The sequence below is a fragment of the Lissotriton vulgaris genome, chromosome 3_1 (genome assembly GCF_964263255.1).
Source record: "Lissotriton vulgaris chromosome 3_1, aLisVul1.2, whole genome shotgun sequence".
In the NCBI taxonomy this organism is placed as follows: Eukaryota; Metazoa; Chordata; class Amphibia; order Caudata; family Salamandridae; genus Lissotriton; species Lissotriton vulgaris.
The window spans coordinates 1,637,654,907-1,637,675,901 of record NC_141689.1 but is presented as its reverse complement, the minus strand read 5'-3'; the positions used below and the strand labels follow the sequence as shown (position 1 = coordinate 1,637,675,901).

The window sequence follows — 20,995 nt, the reverse complement described above, 5'->3', positions numbered from 1 at the left end:
AGCCGCCTGGAAGGACTCCCAGCAGCAGGAGGTCAGACTTGTGTCTGTGGTGGCAGCATCCATTTTGTGATGCTGAGGCTCGAGTTAACTTTAACCGGGGTTCACAGTTACATACATGTCGTGTCCCTCTAGAAGGGTGGAATGCTAACCCCGTCGCCAGAATTGGCGAGGGGTTAGTATTCCAATTCGTATGACACCTTACTCGACATGTTTTGAAAATGCTATGTCAAAGTTAGCATTTGACCGCGAGGTTCATAATGCACTTAAGAGTATATGGTATATCGTTATCATGGAACAGCTATTAGGACTTGGTTCCGCAAGCTGCAAACGGGCTCAGCTCATGCCAGAGCACCATCTCACATAATTCCAAGCACTCTGCCTCCAGGATTGATAAGGCCTGCCATACGAGTGGCTGATAGGAAAATATGTGTCCATTTTAGGGTTAGATAGAGGGATACTATATCTAAAGCAAAGGGTGATTACACGACCTTGCCCCAGCTGTCGTGCAGCCAGTTGTGTCTGTTTAGATGGCCAGTCAGGGGTGGCATAATACATGCTTGAGCCCCTGGTAGGCCCTGGGTACACCTATGCCCTGGGTACCTATGGTACACTGTACAGGGACTGATAAGGTGGCCCAGTACCAATTGGTAAATGCACCTAAGGTACATGCCTGTCAATTTAGAGAGAACAGCTAGGCTGTGGGTCTGATTAGCAGGCCCACAGCCAGGGAAAGTCGTAAACCAGTGAAGCAAAAACTAAAAATCGGGGGTGACCATAGGATTGCAGACCCTACTCTCCTACACCCATTAGCTGGGAATTTAGAGGCTAGAGGTTAAAAAAAAAATATGAAGAATATAAAAATATAGAAAAAATAAAAAACTTTTTGAAAAAACGTAGTATCAATACACTATTATATACTCTCCTCTGATGTTAAAAAAAAAAAAGGAGGTAAAAGGTACAAACAAGCCTTTACAAAAATAAATAAATAAACAATTAAATAAATAAAGAGAGAAAGGGAAGAGAGTTCAATTAAGAAATAAAAAGTGACTAGGGTTTAAGGGCACTGATTGTGTTTTTATAAAAACATAGGGAGAATGAAAACGTTCATGCACTTATTGTGACACAGCTCAGCAGTGGGTGGGGGTAGAAGGAGGTAGGGCTGGTTGAGGGTGCAGAAAAACTGGCAATTCACCAGGCCAGTGTAAGTAGGGAGGGGTTTTCCGGGTGGGGGGGTGGGGGGGGTGGGGGGGGGGAATATGTCACATAGGGTGGAAGGGTTAAAATTGAGAAATTTCCTCGTTGGCCAGAGCCCTCGCTTTGTTTTAAAGAAAACCAGCAAGACCAGTATATCTTCAGTCAAAGGAAATCAGTACAATAGAACTTCAGGGAGTTTGGACGGGTTAGTGAGGTGGGATGTGATGGGATGACACAGTTACATTTCTTATCCTTGAATGTCAATGGCCTGCGCACGAGGGGCAGAAGAATGTAGATCTTTCAATATTTAAGAGATTCCCCGGCACAGGTCATTGTCATTCAGGAGTCACATCTTCTCAAAGCTGAAACAACAGAGATTTTAAGAAAAGAAAAGTGGATAGACATCTTTCTGGGCACAGATCAATCGGCGAATTTTAGGGGGGTCCTAGTCATTTTTAAAAAGCAGGCCAAAGCTCAAATAGTAGAGTATAGGGAGGATAAGAGTGGCAGGTGGCTTTTGGTAAGGGTTGTGCTGGATGACTCTCCATATACCTTAGTTGGGTATTATGGTCCAAACCAGGACGACCGATCTTACATGAACATTATTTGTGACCACCTGCTAGCCTTTCATGACCCCATAATTTGGGCTGGCGATTTTAACATAGTCTTAAATCCAAAATTGGACAAGACTGCAAGCTCTAGAGCTTGTGTTTTTTCTGAACCTAGGCAGGTACTCTCTACAATAATGTCACAAATAGGCCTTGCAGATGTTTGGAGGGAAAGGGCGGGAGACAAGTTGGAGGTTTTTATCCTCAATTTTAAGTACAAACATCTGTCTAGGATTGATTACGTGTTATTCAGTTACAGTCTTAAGGACCTAGTAATAGACATCAGTTATCTCCCGTCCCACCTTTCTGATCACTCGGCCATGTTATTCATTTTAAAATCAGGCCAGCATCATACCCATGCCTCTTGGTCCTTTGACCGTACTATTTTACTTGAAGAAGAAGAAATCGCCTTTCTCCGATTAGAGACCAAGCAGTTTTTGGAGGTAAATCTAGTTTCAGCCGACGCTCCGACCGTGTGGGACGCTCTAAAAGTGGTATGGAGGGGCTGTATTACTAGTCGATCCTCTTATAGAAGGATAAAATAAAGAGAAAGCATTGAGAACCTGGAGGCAGAAATGAAATGCATCGAGAACAACTTAGGTGCCCATATTGGCTCAGGGGAGGAGCTAAATAGACTAGCAGTATTAAAATCTGAATTGGATAGCCTTTTACAGGCTAGGGTCGCCAGAAGGTGGGAAGCGAGTAAGAACTCTCACTTCGAGCTTGGTGAGGCGGCAGGAAAGATTCTTGCCTGGAAATCCAAAGCCAACCAAGCTCGGAACTATATTAGGGAGATCAGGGTAGAAGGGGAAGTAGCTTCTCTGCTTTCAAAGTCAGACATAGGAAGTGCGTTTCAGGACTTTTTCCAGGCCATTTATAAAGAGGATTTATGCGAAGATCTGGCGGCGAGAGATGCTTGGCTTGATAATATAGCTATGCCAAAGCTCTCATGTGAGCAAAGCACAGCTCTGGTGACAGAGATCACAGTAGAAGAGATCAAGAAAGTAATAGGGCAAGGGAAGCGTGGGAAGGCAGCGGGCCCCAACGGTCTACCGGGGGAACTATATCTGGTGCTCATTGAGGTTGCCCCAGTTCTGGCTACCCTCTTTAACAGCATTCTTTTGGTGGGGGCGGACCCTCCAAAATCTTGGAATGACCCTCCAAAATCTTGGAATGATGCCACACTAGTTTTAATACCTAAACCTGGAAAAAATCGAAAGGAATGTGGGTCTTATCGCCCAATATCGCTTCTTCATAGTGACTATAAAATCTTCACCAGTATCATGGCTAATAGGTTGGGGGGGGGGGGTTAATACAATAATTCATGAGGATCAAAAGGGGTTTATAAAAGGCAGACATCTAGCAGACCTTACACAAGATCTAGTTGGGGCCATTGATATTGTCTCTACTTTTTCCCTTCCGCTGGCCGCCCTCACCCTGGACGCAACCAAGGCCTTTGATAGGGTCAACTGGGCTTATCTGTCAATAGTCATGAGAAAATTTAACTTGCCTGAGAGATTTTGCCGAATGGTAGCTCTTCTGTACAAAGCTCCAACTGCTAGGTTATCCGTAAGTAACTCCCTGACAGAGCCTTTTAAAATTACAAGGGCAACAAGGCATGGCTGCCCGCTCTCCCCACTTCTCTTTAACTCCTTGGACGCTCATGACGAACTCAGCTCGTCATGATGTACACCTCCATACACTCATGACGAGCTGAGCTCGTCATGAACAATGGGGAATCTCAAGTTCCAGCACAGGAGGAAAATAACACTAGCATCGATGGTGTTAATCTCTATATTGAGCCTTTTGCTCAGACTCTTAGAGATGATGTTGCCATCTTACCTTTCAGCTTTAGAGGGTGGGAAAAGCGGGTAGCGTTATATGCTGACGACATTCTTGTAATGACCTCTGACTTGGACCTTGCTTTCCCAAAGGTAATTAGGAGGTCGGAGTAGTTCGGCAAAATTTCCGGAAATGAGATAAATGCTAAGAAAACGGAAATTATAACCTGGAACATCAACAATACTCATCTGGATGTTGCTCTTTCTATGTGATATTTGGGTATTAGAATCTTCCAAGATATCGATAGAATCGCAGTCCAGAATCTTGATCAAGTACACAAAGAGTGCCAAAGAAAATTAAAGGCATGGGCTCACCTCCCTCTTTCCATCTTGGGGAGAACAAACCTGATTAAGATGTCTATCCTACCTAAATACACTTTTCTGTTTAATTCCATCCTCCTGGCTTTCGATCCCACCCAAATAGACAAATGTCAACGTGAGTTAAATTCCTTTGTCTGGAAATATGCTGCCCCTAGATTGGCTTGGAAAAAGCTGAGGAGGAGAAGGGAAAAAGGGGGGCTAACTCTACCAGACCTGCAGTATTACGGATGGGCATTCCAGCTATCTTTTTCTAGAATGCTCTTAACCCCTTCCATGCTAATGACAAGCTCAGCTCGTCAGGAGTCACGGTGCTCGTGTGCTCATGACGAGCTGAGCTCGTCATGACCAAACCCATTTACATTAAGATCCAGCACAGCAGAAGAATCTCCCAAGCAGCCAAGGTGTTAAAAACACCATCAGTTACCTCCAGAGGAGAGATGTTTCGAACTATGCTAGATTGGGCCAATCTTCCACTGGACTGCTTCCTCTTTAAGTTTGGGGACCAGAAATTCTTTTAAAAAGTAAAAAATACTTCAATTACTGGCTAGAAGCTGGGCTAAAATGAGAAAGTGCATAGGGATCAGCTACTTCTCAAACTTAGCACCTATGTGGGATTCGCCAGGTACTCCATCGTGTCTTAAGGACAGACTGGCTAATCCGATAAAGGAGGCTGAAATCTTGCATTGGGGGATCTACTGGCTAGCGGCTCAACGGTGTCACAGGAAGAATTGCGGGAGAGAGTTGGGCCGGGCCTTTTGAGATTCAAACACATGCAGCTGACCAGCTGGGCTCAGGCATTGAGTAGGGAGGGCATCCCCTTGGGAATCTCTAGTAATTTGGAAAATCCATTGATGACAAGACATGGGGGAGGCAAGGAGGTTTTCTGCTGGTATTGGGCGATCCTGGAAGAGATAGACGGAGACTTCAAGCTTGCCGAGGAGTTATGGGGAGGAGAGGTTGGTGCTAATTGCGAACAGATGTGGATGGACTCCTTTAGCCTATTATATCAGATAGTGAAGCCAGCATGGCTGAGTCAAAATCATCTTTTCACTTTACATCGAACATCTTTCTCCCCTCAAAAACTGGCAAAGTTTCTTCCTGGAAAAAAATGCAACAAATGTGACCTGTTAGGGGCATCGGATGGGCATATGTTTAAGGACTGTCCCACTATCAGCCAGTTTTGGGAGGAAGTGAAGGATGCCCCGAGTTCCATACTTAAGACAGCACTGCGTATTACACTCCCTTTAATCATCTTTGGGATTGACAAAAAAATCTCTGGGTAGGGCAGATCTTTCCTCTTTTTTGCAATCCTCTTGGCAAGAAGACAGATATGCAGGTTCTGGGTGGACACTATACCCCCTACATATTCAGGGTGGTTGACGTCCTTATTCGAAGTCTCAAAGATTGACCAGGTTAGATCTGGCAGCAAGAAAAAGCATGCCTTTTGGGACCTTTTTGTAAAATGGAACTAGGATTTCCGTTTTTGTTTTGTTTTTTTTGTTTTTTTCCCCGGGTCCTATGATTATGCCTACTTTCTGCTCCAAGGAGCTAAAGTAATGGTTATCCTTGGCGAAATTGTGGTCCAATTGGTTGCAATACACCTGGATGGAGTATAGTAGGACGCCTCATCTTGTGCTGGTTTTGTTCTCTTATAGTCACAGTCTCCTGTTTTGAGCCACATAATGGCAGCCTATGGGGCTTGTCTGTCCATGTCTTCCTCTCTATCATTCCAGAGGGTTTTTTGCTGAGGGCAAGGGAAATCTGGACAGGCTTTGCTGTTGGTGGATTTTTGGTGGAATTTCTAGTTGAAGTACTGGACAGTGTAGCCTGTTTTTAGGCTGCATTATATGTCTTTAAATTCTCTCTTAAGTGTCTGTGCAGTTCTGCATTTTTTCGACACTTTAAGAGATTATTTTTGATTGCTCTGGTGTCCACGCACATGGGCGGGACTATTCACTAGATTATGACTATAACCGAGATACCCCTACTACAGAACTGGAGTTACAGGACAGAAACTACTCCTTATGCCTACTTTCTGCTCCAAGGACCTAAAGTAATGGTTATCCTTGGCGAAATTGTGGTCCAATTGGTTGCAATACACCTAGACGGAGTATAGTAGGACGCCTCCTCTTGTGCTGGTTTCCCTCTTCCGGCAGAAAGACATCTGTGTCTCGGTGCCAATCTGTTGATCGTTTGCCATGGACACATAGACACACAGTGGTGGTCGGTGGTTGCCTTAAACGGGGGTAATGGCAAATGAGGACCAAAAAAAAGATAAAGGAGAAAAAAGAAAAAAAGGAAAAAAAAATCCTGAGATTGAGCACAATTTATAACCGCAATCGCAGCACACCACTTGAAGATTTCTTTCTTCTTTTTAATTAAAAAGAAGAAAGAAATCTTCAAGATCCCAATGGATTGTCTTATATTTCTATATAAGCAATATTGTTGTTGTGATAAGTGGTTTGCTGTGATTGCTGTTATAAATAGGGCCTGGGTGTGCGTTACCAATACTAGAGAGATCTATAACTCGATCTTCAAGAGAATGCATGTCATCTTTTGAAATTGCAGCTCCAGCAGGAGCTCATTTACCTCTGATTTAAAGTTGTGACTTCATCCACCTCAACACCATTACTTATAAAAAACAACAAGCCTAACTACATACACTTAAACACAAGCCATGCAATTCCACAACACACAAATACACACCACCTCATTAAACCCATACAAACTATTTCAACATCTCATAATTCTGCATCACACAATTCAACACTATATCATTCCACTACATGCCACATAATGACAATTCAACTCCACAAATGTCCTCTCCTCTCTATGCCCCAAATTCCACTTCACATAATACCACTCCAAGCAACATAATTCAATTGCACTCCTCGTAAAACAATTCAACTCCAAATAATCCCACAACATATATTAAGACTCCAAACTACATAATTACACTTCACTCCATATATTTACACTCCACAAATATCCACTCCGCTCCGAAAATCATATTTTACACTCCACAAACTTCAACTTCGCAACGTGCTCCATATTTACACTCCACATTTTCACACCATGCAACACAATTCCACACAATGCCATGCCACACAATTCAATATCACACAATTCCATACCACACAACATAATTACACTCTGCATAAATCTCCTCCATGCCACTTGACACTCCACATAAATACACCCCACACCATGCCACATGACTCCACTCCACATATCTTCACTCAGTGTCGCACAATTTCACACAACACAATTTAACTTCACACAATTCAAGTCCACTGCAGAAAATTCCACTCCACAACACAGTTCCACTACACATCACTCAATTCCACATCATGCCACATAATTCCGCACCACATAATTCCCCACAATAGATTTCACTCCACAACACACAATACCACTACACAAGTCCACTACACTAATTACCACATAATTTCTATCCATAAAATTCCATTTCTCACACTCGCCCAGCATTACTTACATTGGTTCACTTCAGGTCTTTCAGCACAGTTTCTTGAACAAATAATCCAAACCGCAAACACACTCTCCTCCTCTGCTTTCAGTGTTTTCTTTGTACACAAGTGCAATCTCTTTATGCGTCTATAACCTTCTCTCACCTTCATTCTTTCTCACACGCTCTTTCTACTAGTCTAATTAGAGTTCATGCAGCACTTCATATACAAACTACCTAGCCCTCTCAATCTTACTTTCTATCTATTTTATATTGCTTTCACCCCTATATTTTCCCCATGCCACATATTTCCAATACACCAGTACCCTACATACCACATAATTTCACATCACACAATTACACAGCTAGCAATTCCAATGCAAACCACACAATTCCACTACATACATCCACTCCACTCCTACAAACCAAAACGTTCACAAATGCGAACCCGATTGCATTGCAAATGTTTGTTTACCTTATGCATGAAATTCAGCTCAAATTTCTGACCTTCGTTGAATCCTTTCCTAATGGGTATTATCGCATCCACATAATAGAAGAAATTAAAGCTTTCGAAGCCCCGCAGTGGACAGTTCATTCCATGGCCAGAGTTTCATCTTAACTAGGCAGTGTCCCGGCACCCAACATTCGAGGTGGAGATAGTGTTGTATATGTTGTCAGGAAAGGTCATCCCACTGCTTCACTAGCACGAAGACTCAAGTCTGTGACTTCTGTTTGTGGCCTTCACATGGCCTTGACAGTGGTCTTTCATAACTAATGTGGCCAGGGGCTTCCCTCTCGACGTCATGGAGTTGAACAAAATTGTCTGTAGGACTCCGGAAGCTGCAGGTGGGGATCTGCACTTCAGCCACCTAGAAATTACTAGAAAATTATGCAAGCATTGGTGCCTTGATACTGGCGCGATGTTTAACAGTAATGTGGGACACGTGGTACCGAAAAGCCTGCACAGATGACGCTCCTACTATTCACCTACTTCTCAGGAAACCACTGCTTTGTATTCAGTTAAAAAAATATGTAAATCTGTAAAACATCCAGTGCTGTAGCAGAGTAAGTAAGGTACGTATAAAGGTGGTTCTCCTATCTTGGTATCTTGGCTCGACCCTCCCCAGCAAACTCTTAATTGTTTTTCTTTGCAGCGGATATTTGTATAAGATGTGCTGAAAATGTAAACACGAGGTGGGCTTGATGATGGATTAACTGTAGATCAGGAACGTTTGGGTACAATTAGCTAAACTGATTAGTGAAAAGGGCCCTTTTAATCTGCCTTTCACTTAAAAGCATAACCTTGTTTATTTTTATTTAACCAATGAGTCTTCTCTTGACATGGGGAAAATATACAAATTAATCTCTAAAAGCTGCCCATGCGGGTCAATCACTATAACAGGTTTGCAAATCACACTCACATTTTCCACTTTTTTTCTTCATTTTGTGGTGTATTGGTAGCAGCCTTTGAAGCATGTCTAGATTTCTGCCATGGTAATTGTAAGAAATGTTAATTTTAAAGGTAAGTGAATTGTTTTCTTTAATTGTACGCGACCCTTTAACGTGCTGCTACACAAGATGAATGTTAGGTGAAAGAATTATACAATGAGCTAAGCATAAGAATGTCTATACCGCCGAGCAACAAATGTTCAACCAGTGATATTTAATCTTGATGTTCGGTTAATACTGCTCAATTATAAAAAAAATAACTGTTTCTGTTTCAGCACTCAGGAGGGTATGTTGTCGATGTGGCGAAATGTATGCAGTAACAACTGAAGGAAAGCATGTGCGTAAAGAAGAATGCAATTATCACTCTGGCAAAGTGCTAAAACACAGAGGTGAGTGCAGATAATCTAATTAACCCCAGTTGATGTATCGGAGGCTTGCGATTATAAAAATTAAAAAAAGTAACTATTTTGTTGTCCATTCGACCTTATTACTAGAACTCAGCTAGCACCATTAAGTTCTTGGGTGTGTACACTCAACAAGTAACCAAATGTTGGTATCTTCCATAGATGTGCAATTTTGAATATCCACACGTATGAGGTTGAATATGCGAGGAAACATACATATGCATACGTTTGTTGGTATTCTAATGCTAGAAGTATTCTTTCACTGCTTGTTTATCTTCCTGGCTTGGGAAATTACTGGCATGTTATGGTCAATTTTTTCTGGACCTTAATATATCTTGTGCACGTTTTGTGACACTGTTGCCTTTCCCTTACTTGCCCCAGTTGGTTAATATCCACATGTTTATTTTTTTACCAACCTCAAAGGACCTGAACAATTGATACAGATTTTAATTTCAGTTTAGACTAATCAGATCCATTGTTAGTAACCGAAGAACTATCCTGTATGTTTATGGGAAATAAAAAAATGTAGCAGTAGAGAAGTAAAAATATTGCCACTACATTTATGAACTGTACATAATCATAAGTTCTCTTCTAACCCCAAATTGTTACTCCCTCCTTAAAAACATAGCCTTTTTTCACCTTCCATTAAGGTGTCTCTTATTTCACGGCGGGACACCCTAGTAGTGGTTTCTCCCAGGCCATCATACACCTCACACTTTATTAAATCATTTAGAGCTTCCACTAAACCACCCCTACGCCAGCCTTATCTTAATCCCATCCCTTACCCCCCTCATAATAACCTGAACTCTAGTCCTACTGTTGGACTTGGCCCTTTTTGCAGGATCATCCCTGAACTTTTTGCCTTCCTTCTGTATTTTTTCTGACCTGTTGTTGGCTGTTTAGTGACTGGGCACTTTACCACTGCTGATCAGTGCTAAAGTGCATATGCTCTCCCTATTGTAAATTGATGTATGGATTAGTGACTCCATGATTGGCTGGTTTGGCTTACCTAGTACAGTGCACTGCGTGTGCCCAGGGCTTGTAAATCAAATGCTGCTGGTGGGCTTGCAGCACTGGTTGTGCCACCCACAGAAGCAGCCTGTAAAGTGTGTCTCAGGTTTGCCATTGCAGAGCCTGTGTGCAGTCTGGTAATGCCATGTTGACTGGGCAAGTGCACACACTTACCAGTGACTAAACCTACCCTTTTCTGCATATTGGTCACCCCTATGGTAGGCCCAAGGACAGGGTGCATTGTAAGTGAAAGGTAGGACATGCCCTGCTGTGTGTGGCATGTCCTAGTAGTGAATTACAGCCATTTTTTTCACTATTGCAAGGCCAACTGTTCCCCATAGGCCAGAATGGGCAGTTTGATTATAACATTTTATAATCCCAACTCACTATGGGAACTAGGTAGAAATTCGAGTTTAGTATGCCTGAATTCAGAATGATAACCTACATCTTTTAGAGAAGTTGGTTTTAACGTTGTTTGAAAATACCACTTTTAGAAAGTAGGTATTTTCTTGCCTAAACTGCCCAAGCCTGCTTCTGCTAGGTTGTGTATTCCTTGTCTGGAGTTTGAGTGACAGGGGATGGAGGATTCAAAGATACTGGGTGAGTCCACACAGCGCTGAATGGAGCTATCTGCATGTAGATGGGCGGGAGGAGTTGCGACTGGGACCTGAATAGGGCTGGGCCTGCCTTCCACAATGCTGGCTCCACCTCCTGCGGTGCGTCTGATGTCCCTGGCCCACACTGTCAAAAGAAAGGAGGAGTCTTGCGAAGAAAGTGCTCCAGGAATGCACTGAACTGGTTTGGACTGGGTATAGGACCTTCTGCCTTCAGAGGACAAACAATTTAGTGTACATATGGGGACCCATACCCCAGAATTTTAGATCACTTTTGGGAAACCAGAAGAAACCTTTGCTGAGAAGAGGAACCAGAGGAACTGAGGAAGGGACTATAACAAAGCGGAGTGCTGTCTGGGGGATTGGCCTGCAGTGGTTTCCTGACTGCCAAAGAAAGGAGAAAGGACTTTGTGCTACTTTCATTCAACTTGTGAAAGATCTCCAAGGGCTTCAGATAGAGCTTGCCTCCTGCTTATGTCTCAGGGACAACAGACTTCACCCACCAGCTCCCCTAGAGTTATTTTGAAGTGCCTGCTGTTGTTTGGTCTTTATGAGGGACTGCGTGTCGCAAGGAGCTGGAAGCGCGACTCACGAAGGAGAAGCGCGTCGCAGCCGCTTTCGTCGCATCTCTGAAGAAGGGTGTCGCCGCTGTCGCTTCGTAACGCGGAAGCGCCTTGCATCGCCGGAGAAGAGGATCGACGTTGCATCAGACGCCGCTGCATCACCGGGAAGCGTGTCGCAAGGCCTGTCGCGGCTCAGAAGAATCGTTGAGTCGCCGTCAGGCGTGCACACATTGTGTCGCATCAAGAAGAAGGAATTTTGTGTTCGAGGCATGTGGGCCGCTAAATTCATATCTTGTGCATAGATCACCGCCTAGTGTTGGTTCCGGATGATTGCACCTTGTTGGCCTGGAAGAGTCTTCCAAGTACCACGAGATAGGTGGCTCCTCCCCTGGACTACAGTGCGCATGGGCATCATCTCCATCCTCAGATTGTTTTTTTCCGCCATGTTTTTTTCCGCCATTGGGTTCGGATGTGTTCCGTGACTCTTGTTCGGAACCTATTGGAAAAACTTGTTTTCTTCAGGCGCCTCTTTAAGCATCGGTATTGTACTTCGTTCGGTTCCGAGTTAACTTATCTGGATTCCCGGATACTTGAGCACGTGTGCTCCCAGCTTTTTAGGCCCGATCGAAGTTTGACATCGACAATGGAATTCCAGGCCCTGTTTAAACGTTGCCCAGTCTGTAACGCGAAGTACCCTCTCTCAGACGTGCACCCTGTGTGCAACAGATGTCTGTCTCTAGACCACGACGAGGAGAGTTGCTTGGCCTGTTCGAAATTCAGGTCAGAAGAGGCGTTCGCTCTTCGACGTGAGGCGAAACTACAGGCGCGGAGAGCGTCGGATGTGGAGGATTTCTTCGAGGCTGGGGACGACGAGGGCGTCCAAGAGGAGGAACCGGAGCACTTCTCCGAGCCGGCCTCCTGTCAAGAATCTTACTACGGAGAAGAGGTAGACGATGAGAACATCGAAGTCGATGAAGCCGTCGAGGTAAGAGACGACGGTATTGCCATTGGAGGGCGGCTCCAGCGATGAGCAAGGTCCAACCGAAGCTTCGGGGGTCGAAAGTGACACTGTCTTGTCAAAGGCTCAGGTCGAAGCATCGCCGGAAGGCCTTAGCCAAGATCTTTATACTCATTCTACAGCCCCGCAACCTGGCCCAGCTAAGAATATTTCAGAGTCTTCGGTGGGTACGCCTTCAAAAACGAAACCGAAACTGGCTAAAGACAAACCAAAACCGAAACTGGTCAAACCAGTATTCGTTTCACAAAGCCTTGTTCCATCGGATCCTAAGAAGGCTCGGAGTGTCATTGCCCCTTCAGGGTCACAAACGGGTGCCAACCCGAAGATCGGTACATCCAAGAAGGTGCCAAAGGCCAAACGAGACAGAGCGACGTCATCTAAGGCTGCCCCCGGGGGCGTGGACACTGAAGACGGACTTGAGTTGCAGCCGCCCCTCAGTCCGAATGCATACAAGTCGATGCTGGTGAAGGTTCTCAAAGACAAGCACAAAATGGCCACGTTGGAACATGACGCATCAAGGCGCGGCCATTTTGGAAATCCCAGCGCAACGACTGGCTCGACGTTGGCGATGGCAGTGAAAAAAGTTAAGCAGCCATCGGGGCCTCCACCTATAGATTTTGGACTGCCTCCGACAGCAAGACCTAAAACGTCTAAGCCGGCACAGGGCACCGACCCTGGGAAAATGATGTTAAAACTTAAGGGGCCGACCGCCACTCCTGAAGGCGTCGGTTCCAGTCCACCTTCTTCTGAAAGCGCAAAGAAGTTGTACATTGACTCTGCAACCGGAAGACTCGCCCTTTTCAAACGGAAGAACTTGCCGGAGGAGCCAATGGAATCCTATCAAATTCCACTTAAAAGGAAAAGAGACTCTGCTTCCTCGCCAGTTCTTTTCGAGTCTGTAAGGCCTTATGGACAAGCCTTTACACATTCCCCCACACGCACTGAAGATGGTGGGGGGGATGGCCAAAATGACTAGCAGTTCAACTATCCTGATGACTCTAATCAGGATGACTTGCAGGATGTGCTCCACGATCAAGGCACGGCGGACACCCAGTGTTACCAAGTAAAAACGGCCCCCGCAGAGGATACTGCGGCGTTCAACGCTCTAATTGAAAGGGCAGCGTTGAACCATGATGTGGTCATGAATGGAGACCCAGTTGAGGAGGACTTTCTGTTTGTTACCTTCTCTATGTCGGACAGATCAATGAAGATGCTGACGATGCTGAAGGGTGTCCTTAAGCACGCCAATGACATTTTCAAGGACACAACTAGAGCAAGGGTGGTGAACCCACGTATTGAAAAGAAATACAGGCCTGCTCCTGTGGACCCTACGTATATAAGGGTCAATTGCCATTGGACTCTTTGGTGGTCTCCAATGCCCGGAAGAGGGCGAACTCACAAACAAGTGGTGATGCTCCTCCCCCAGACAAAGAATCTAAAGTATTAGAAGCCTCTGGGAAAAGGGTTGCTGCGCAGGCAGCGAATATTTGGAGAATAGCCAATACACAAGCTCTACTGGCTAGATACGATAGGGCTCACTATGATACACTAGAGCAATTGTTGCAACACTTGCCTGATGCATATAGAGAGGGGGCGGAAATGTTGATTCAGGAAGGGAAACTGATATCCAACCCTTCTATCAAGTGTGGCCTAGATTCAGCAGACACTGCAGCCCTGGCCATTAACACTAGTGTGATGCTCAGGATGCAGGCATGGTTACAAATTTCAGGGTTTAAGCCAGAAATACAAACAAGTTTGCTCAATCACCCCGTTAACCCAGATTTCCTGTTTGGGCCTGACGTTGACACGATTCTTGAAAAGATCAAGAAGGACACCGAGACGGCTAAGTCTATGGGGGCCTTGCAGTCTCAACAGTTCAGAGGGGGTTCTTTTCGTCGCTCAGGTGGTAGAGGGCCGTCAAGGGGGAAAACATCTCAGCAAACACAATACAATAAAGGTGGTGCACAGACCACCTTAAACAAAACCAATAGAGGTGGATACCGTGGTAACAGCACCAAAGGCAGAGGACGTGGAAATAATAACACCAGGTCCTCGGCAAATACCAAACAGTGACGTCTTGTCACTGCCCCCGGACCATATAACACCGGTCGGGGGACGACTTCAGCAGTTCCTGCCAGTCTGGGAAGGCATTACCACAGACAGGTGGGTGAGGCAACTTATCCAGTACGGGTATTGTTTAGAACTGACATCCACTCCACCCGACATACCACCAAGACACCATCCTATGTCCGCAGAGCACTTAACCTTATTACAGCAAGAAGTAGCCAGCATGCTGCAAAAAGGGGCCATAGAACTGGTGCCTCCAGAGGAGCACGGATCCGGGGTGTACTCTCTATTTCTTGGTCCCAAAGAAGGACTGGTCTCTCGGACCCATTCTGGATCAGAGACCCTTGAACCTATGCATCCTTTCAGAACATTTACACATGCTGACTCTGCAGCAGGTTCTGCCATTGCTCAGTCAGGGGGATTTCCTGGCAACTCTGGATCTGAAGGATGCGTATTTCCATATACCTATACATCAGGCACACAGGAAATACCTCAGGTTCACTATACAGAACAAGCATTACCAGTTCAAGGTGCTACCCTTTGGAGTGACCACTGCTCCCAGAGTGTTCACCAAGTGCTTGGCGACAGTGGCGGCACAACTTTGGAGACAACACATTCAGGTCTACCCTTACCTGGACGACTGGCTTGTGCAAGCGAAGTCGGCCCAGCAGTGCGCCAGCCACGTGTCCTGCACAATACATCTTCTGCACAGTTTGGGATTTTCTCTGAACTATCCCAATTCGCAACTTCAACCCGCTCAAGTACAGCAGTACCTGGGAGCGACTTTGGACACTGTGACAGCTGCAGCCCAGCCAAAGTCAGTGCGAATCGACAGCATGCAACTGCTGATTCGCAAATTCAGACCACAACACTCACTACAGGCGCGAGTGTTTCTGCAGTTGATAGGCATGATGGCCTCCTGCATATTCATGGTCCCGCACGCGAGACTGCACATGCGTCCGCTCCAAGAGTGTTTAGCATGGCAGTGGAATCAGGCTCAAGGACAATTGAAAGACCTAGTGTTGGTGACCGGTCGTGCGTACAACTCTCTGCATTGGTGGAATCGCGCAACCTTTGCAAGGGACGACCGTTCCAAGAGCCTGTACCACAAATAGTGCTTACGACGGACGCATACCTCCTGGGGTGGGGGGCGCATCTCCTTCATTATACAGTGCTGGGACTATGGTCGGATCAACAGAAGAAGATGCACATCAATCAGCTGGAATTGATGGCAATCTTCATGGCAATGAAGGCTTTCAAGATACATCTGTGCAACAAGGTCGTGTTGATTCGGACGGACAACATGACGGCCATGTATTACATTCAGAAGCAGGGAGGTTCTCACTCTCCACAGTTGTCTCACTTGGCATAGAGCATGTGGAAGTGGGCCATTCAGAGGAACATTTTCCTCATGGCGGAGCACCTCGCAGGCCAGGACAACCAGATGGCGGATCTGCTCAGCAGGCACAGCCATCAGGTGCACGAGTGGGAGATTCATCCTTCGGTGCTGCAACCGTACTTCCAGCAGTGGGGACATCCAGAAATCGACCTGTTCGCCACAAACGAGAACGCAAAAGGCCCAAGCTTCGCCGCCAGGTTCCCACACCCGCGGTCTCAGGGCAATGAGATATGGATGAACTGGTCAGGCAGATTTGCGTACGCTTTTCAGCCGGCCCCGCTCATACCTCTGGTGGCACGGAAACTCAGACAGCACTCGATGACTCTCATCCTGGTTGCGCCAACGTGGACGAGGCAAGCATGGTACACCACGTTCCTAGATCTTTCCGTGGTGCCTCATCAAAGACTGCATCTTACACCCAGTCTTCTCACTCAGAGCCATGGAGAGGTTCAGCACCCAAATCCGCAACAGTTAAACCTTGCGATATGGCTCCTGAAGTCATAGAATTTGGGTATCTGAATCTGCCTCCTGATTGTATGGACATCATTAAGGAGGCGAAACGGCCTACCACTAGGGCCTGCTATGCTGCCAAATGGAAACGCTTTGTCATTTACTGTTCCAACCATGACATAAACCCGCTAGATGCATCAACACAAAACATTTGTTACCGGTTACATTTATACAGATGCGATCTTGCATACAGTTCTATACGTATTCATTTGGCAGCCATAAAGGCTTTTATGGAAGGACTCAAACGAGTCATTCCACCCAGAAGACCACCTTCACCGGTCTGGAATCTTAATATAGTCTTGACCAGACTGATGGGACCTCCTTTCGAACCTCTCCACTCTTGTGAGATACAGTTCCTAACTTAGAAGGATGCCTTCTTAGTAGCGATCACGTCGCTGCGACGGGTTAGCGAGCTGCAAGCCCTGACCATTCAAGAACCTTTTATACAGGTTCACGCAAATAGGGTGGTACTACGCACTGACCCTAAATTCATGCCCAAGGTAGTTTCTCAGTTCCACATTAATCAAACTATTGAACTGCCAGTTTTCTTCCCCAATCCAGACTCATTGGCAGAAAGATCACTGCACACATTAGACGCAAACGAGCTCTCCTGTACTATATAGACAGGATGAAGGATTTCAGGAAGACTAAACAACTCTTTGTTGCTTTTTCACCACAGCACAAGGGCAAACCCATTTCCAAATCAGGTATAGCCAGATGGATTGTTAAGTGTATTCAGATATGTTATCAGAGGGCTAAACGCACACTAACAATCCCCCCTAGAGCGCATTCAACACGCAAGCTAGGGGCATCCGTGGCTTTCCTGGGTAACATTCCATTAGAGGACATATGTAGAGCAGCCACATGGAATAACATACATACATTCACCAAACACTACTGTGTTGATGTACATTCCAAGCAGCAAGCTGCTGTAGGACAGGCTGTTCTAAAGTCCCTCTTTCAGGCTGTTCTAAAGTCCCTCTTTCAGGCTGTTCTAAGGTCCCTCTTTCAGGCTACTGCAGCTGGCTCAGGCAACCACCGCTAAGGGAGAAACTGCTATTTATTCTATGCACAAGATATGAATTTAGCGGCCCACGTGCCTCGAACGGAATATGCTACTTACCAGTATGCATCTGTTCTTGGCATGTAGGGCCGCTAACATTCATATCTCCCGCCCATCCTCCCCGGTGCCTGTCGCAGCTGTGGCAGTCAGAATTATTTGTAAGCATGGTCATCAAGTATTGTATTGGACTCCATCCCTGCCACAATGGCGAAAAACAATCTGAGGATGGAGATGATGCCCATGCGCACTGTAGTCCAGGGGAGGAGCCACCTATCTCGTGATACTTCGAAGACTCTTCCAGGACAACAAGGTGCAATGATCCGGACCCAACACTAGGCGGCGATCTATGCACAAGATATGATTGTTAGCGGCCCTACATGCCAAGAACAGATGCTTACTGGTAAGTAGCATATTCCTAATTGCACCGAATCTTCATCGCATCACGGCGCTGCTGGTGGCATCGCCACGGAAGCGCAGTAAGAAACCGACGCATCACCTCCCCACGCCGGGAAGAACCAACACATCCCCTACGCATCAGTAGGGACCCGAGGCATCACCGTTCTTGCGTATAAGGAACCAAGGCATCACCTTCCCTGCAACACTTTCGTTGTATAGCGTTACACATCCGAAGGTACATTGAACTCAGTGGCGCATTTGTCATCTTGAGAGAACTAAGCTCATTCTACCATTTTTGAAGTACAGTATTGTGGATTTTTGTCGTTTGTGGTCTTGTGTTCAGTCTATATAAAAATACTTATTTTTGTACTACAACCTGTTTGGTGTCCAACTGTAGTGTTGTCACTGGGTTACTGTATGTGTTCACAAATGCGTTACACACTGCCTGTGAGATAAGCCTGTCTGCTCGTGCCAAACTACCAAGGGGGGTAGCAGGGGTTATGTTAGGAGTGTACCCCTTACCAGATGCACGGGTCCCTATTTTGTCAAAGGTACATACCTCTGCTAACTAGAGCCCCTCAAATCTAACACCTACCATAGCAACTTGTCTCCTATAATCACTTATTGTACACCCTAAAGAAAAACATTTTCCTCCATCCCAGGCCCAGTCATATGGGTCAGGTGGACGCAGTCCCACCCTTTCGCTCCTAGATCTAATCCTAATCATCATGAGCCTTTGCCTGGGCTCGATCGACATCATGAAAACAGTGGCTTTTCTGCACTTTAAAGGGCAGCAGGCTGCTCGGGTAGGTCAAACCAAGAAACTGCATCAGCCTGCCTGCTAACTTTCTTTCTCCTTGAAGTACTGACCTGGCTCTCCCATTGCCTACTGACCTCTTGGACTCAGAAGCCTGTTCCTGCCTTATACTAAGTGCCGTGATGCCTCTCCTTCAGGCTGCTTTTCACACACTGCAGTTAGTCAGTTTGCAATGCAGTGCTCCATGCGTGAAAAGTGGCCCAACAATACCAGAAGACCTGATGCATAGCAGGCCTTCGAGAGAAGGGCTGAGACTTAACTAACCTGGTCAATTTCTCTGGATGGTAAGGGCACATCTAGGCACCTGCACTAGCCACCAGACAGATTTTCTGTTTTAGACTGCATCAAGTTTGACCTTTTTTTAAATTATACCAGTGGTCAATAATAGGTTGTGATTATCTACTGTTATAATGAATAGAAGAAGCAGAAACAAGGAGTTTGGAGCCCAACACCCATAACGTTGCACAGTATATGCATTTGTAAAGCGCATATTCACCCAGAAGTGTTATCTTGGCACTGAAAACCATAAAGATGAGCCACAATTGAAAATAAATGTAAATATGATTATTTATTTCTCTAATTAGGGGTGTATTTGCAGATGATCATCTGCAGGTAGTCTGGAGGTTGAGAAAAGGAGGCAGTGATGTTTTTAAGTGGAATGGAATGGTGATCCGAGTACTGGTTGTATCGTTTAGCAGAGCAAACTAATATTCCAGGAATTGCATAATTGTGAAGCTTATGTGCACATATTAAAGTTGCAACCTTTCCCAGAGAAAAACACCAGTCATTTGGGTGAGGCCTTTGTTCTCGAACACTGGAGAAAGAACGGTCCCAATAGAGATTTCTAGCCGCAGATTCATTATCTTTGGATTTTCCCAGGTGTAAGACTGGATCCGCAAGATTCTTCGTGAGCATTACCCCTGCGCACCAGTAGGTGACGTCGATCGGGTCTGCATGCATTGTCTGCATCGTCTGTGCCAGAAGTGACTTTGTGATACCTATATAGGTCCCATCCATGCATGCTGACGTCCTCTTTTCTTTCCATGCCAACCAACGTTGATCTGGAAAAGAACCACCCCCTCAGTCACTATTTGACTGGATCTTTTCGATGTTTTGCCGAATGTTTTTAGGTTTTCCTCCTGATGTATTAGATATGTCATCTAGGTAGAAAGGATTCAAGCCCTGCTAATCTGGTAATTGACCGATGTTGGTGACGGACCCGCATCAGGTCTGTCTGTGTTGTTTGGAGCACAACCCAAAGTCCTGCTCCAATTGCTGCACCATGAATCCGAAAGCTTTGAGGGATCAGTTCCTAAAGCTCAAGGCGTTTCAGCATGCAACTCCACACAAATAGAGATTCCAGTTGAGAGGAAGGTCCCGGGAGCAGTTGCAGAGCCCAAAGTAGTTATCGTTCCACTCCAAGTCCTCGGGGTACTCTGGTAAGTCAAGGCACAACAAAAAGAGCAAAAAGTCGAAGTGGTCTTCGAATTCTCCTATTCTGTCAGCTGATGTGACGAGGGAGCGTTGACATTCAAGGCCTGGTTCCTCAGAGTCTGGGCCAAATTCACATATCCCCGACTTTCCAGGAGCCAGAGCAGCCCCCATGCACCCATCTATGGGCGACCTGACCATTAAGGTGTGTGTGCCTTCAGGCCATTGGGTTCCACGCCGACGGCTCCGGCGGGCCCCAAGGTTCCATTCCTGGATCTGGACCAGCACTGGTCCTAGGCGGACGCTTCCGACATCGCCACCCCATTCTGATCACTGACTCCGACTCTGTTGCTCGACACCGGCAGGAGCTGTGCTTCCTAGATTGGAGCCTGAGTCCTATCCCATTGGGCTAGGTGTCAGGGAAGAATGGGAGGGAGTTGCTGGACCCTGCAAAATTCCAGCCCTATGAAGAATTCTCAAATCTGGACTGGTGTGAGGAACTCTGTGAATCCAATGGACTGGATACTTCTCCAAATACTGGTATGCTTTATCCTACTGTGGCTATGGAGGAGGGAACCTCGTATGCAATGGTGGTGCAGGGGGCGGCTGAGGTACTTGACCTTTAGAGCCTACGGATCCAGTCGAGGCTATCCATTTGACCAGTGTTGCAACCTGGAGTTTGTCTGAGTTCATGCTCCCATTCAGTGACGCCCTTACTGACATCTTGTTGGGGACTTTGCCCCAAAACAGGGGCTCCTGTGAATACGATGATCGCCACCACCAGGGACCCAAACTTGTTTATCCAACTCCCTACCCTGGAGAG

At 45.9% G+C, this 20,995-nt stretch overlaps 1 protein-coding gene across 1 annotated transcript in view; it reads left to right on the top strand.

The window, feature by feature from the left end:
* The window catches only part of LOC147728286 (uncharacterized), a 1,395,946-nt gene that overhangs the window by 801,716 nt on the left and 573,235 nt on the right, over positions 1-20,995 (top strand). The window contains exon 10 of the mRNA XM_086963769.1: positions 9,155-9,268. Coding sequence (XP_086819895.1) covers positions 9,155-9,268 — 114 coding nt within the window. The remainder of the gene's footprint in view (positions 1-9,154; positions 9,269-20,995) is intronic.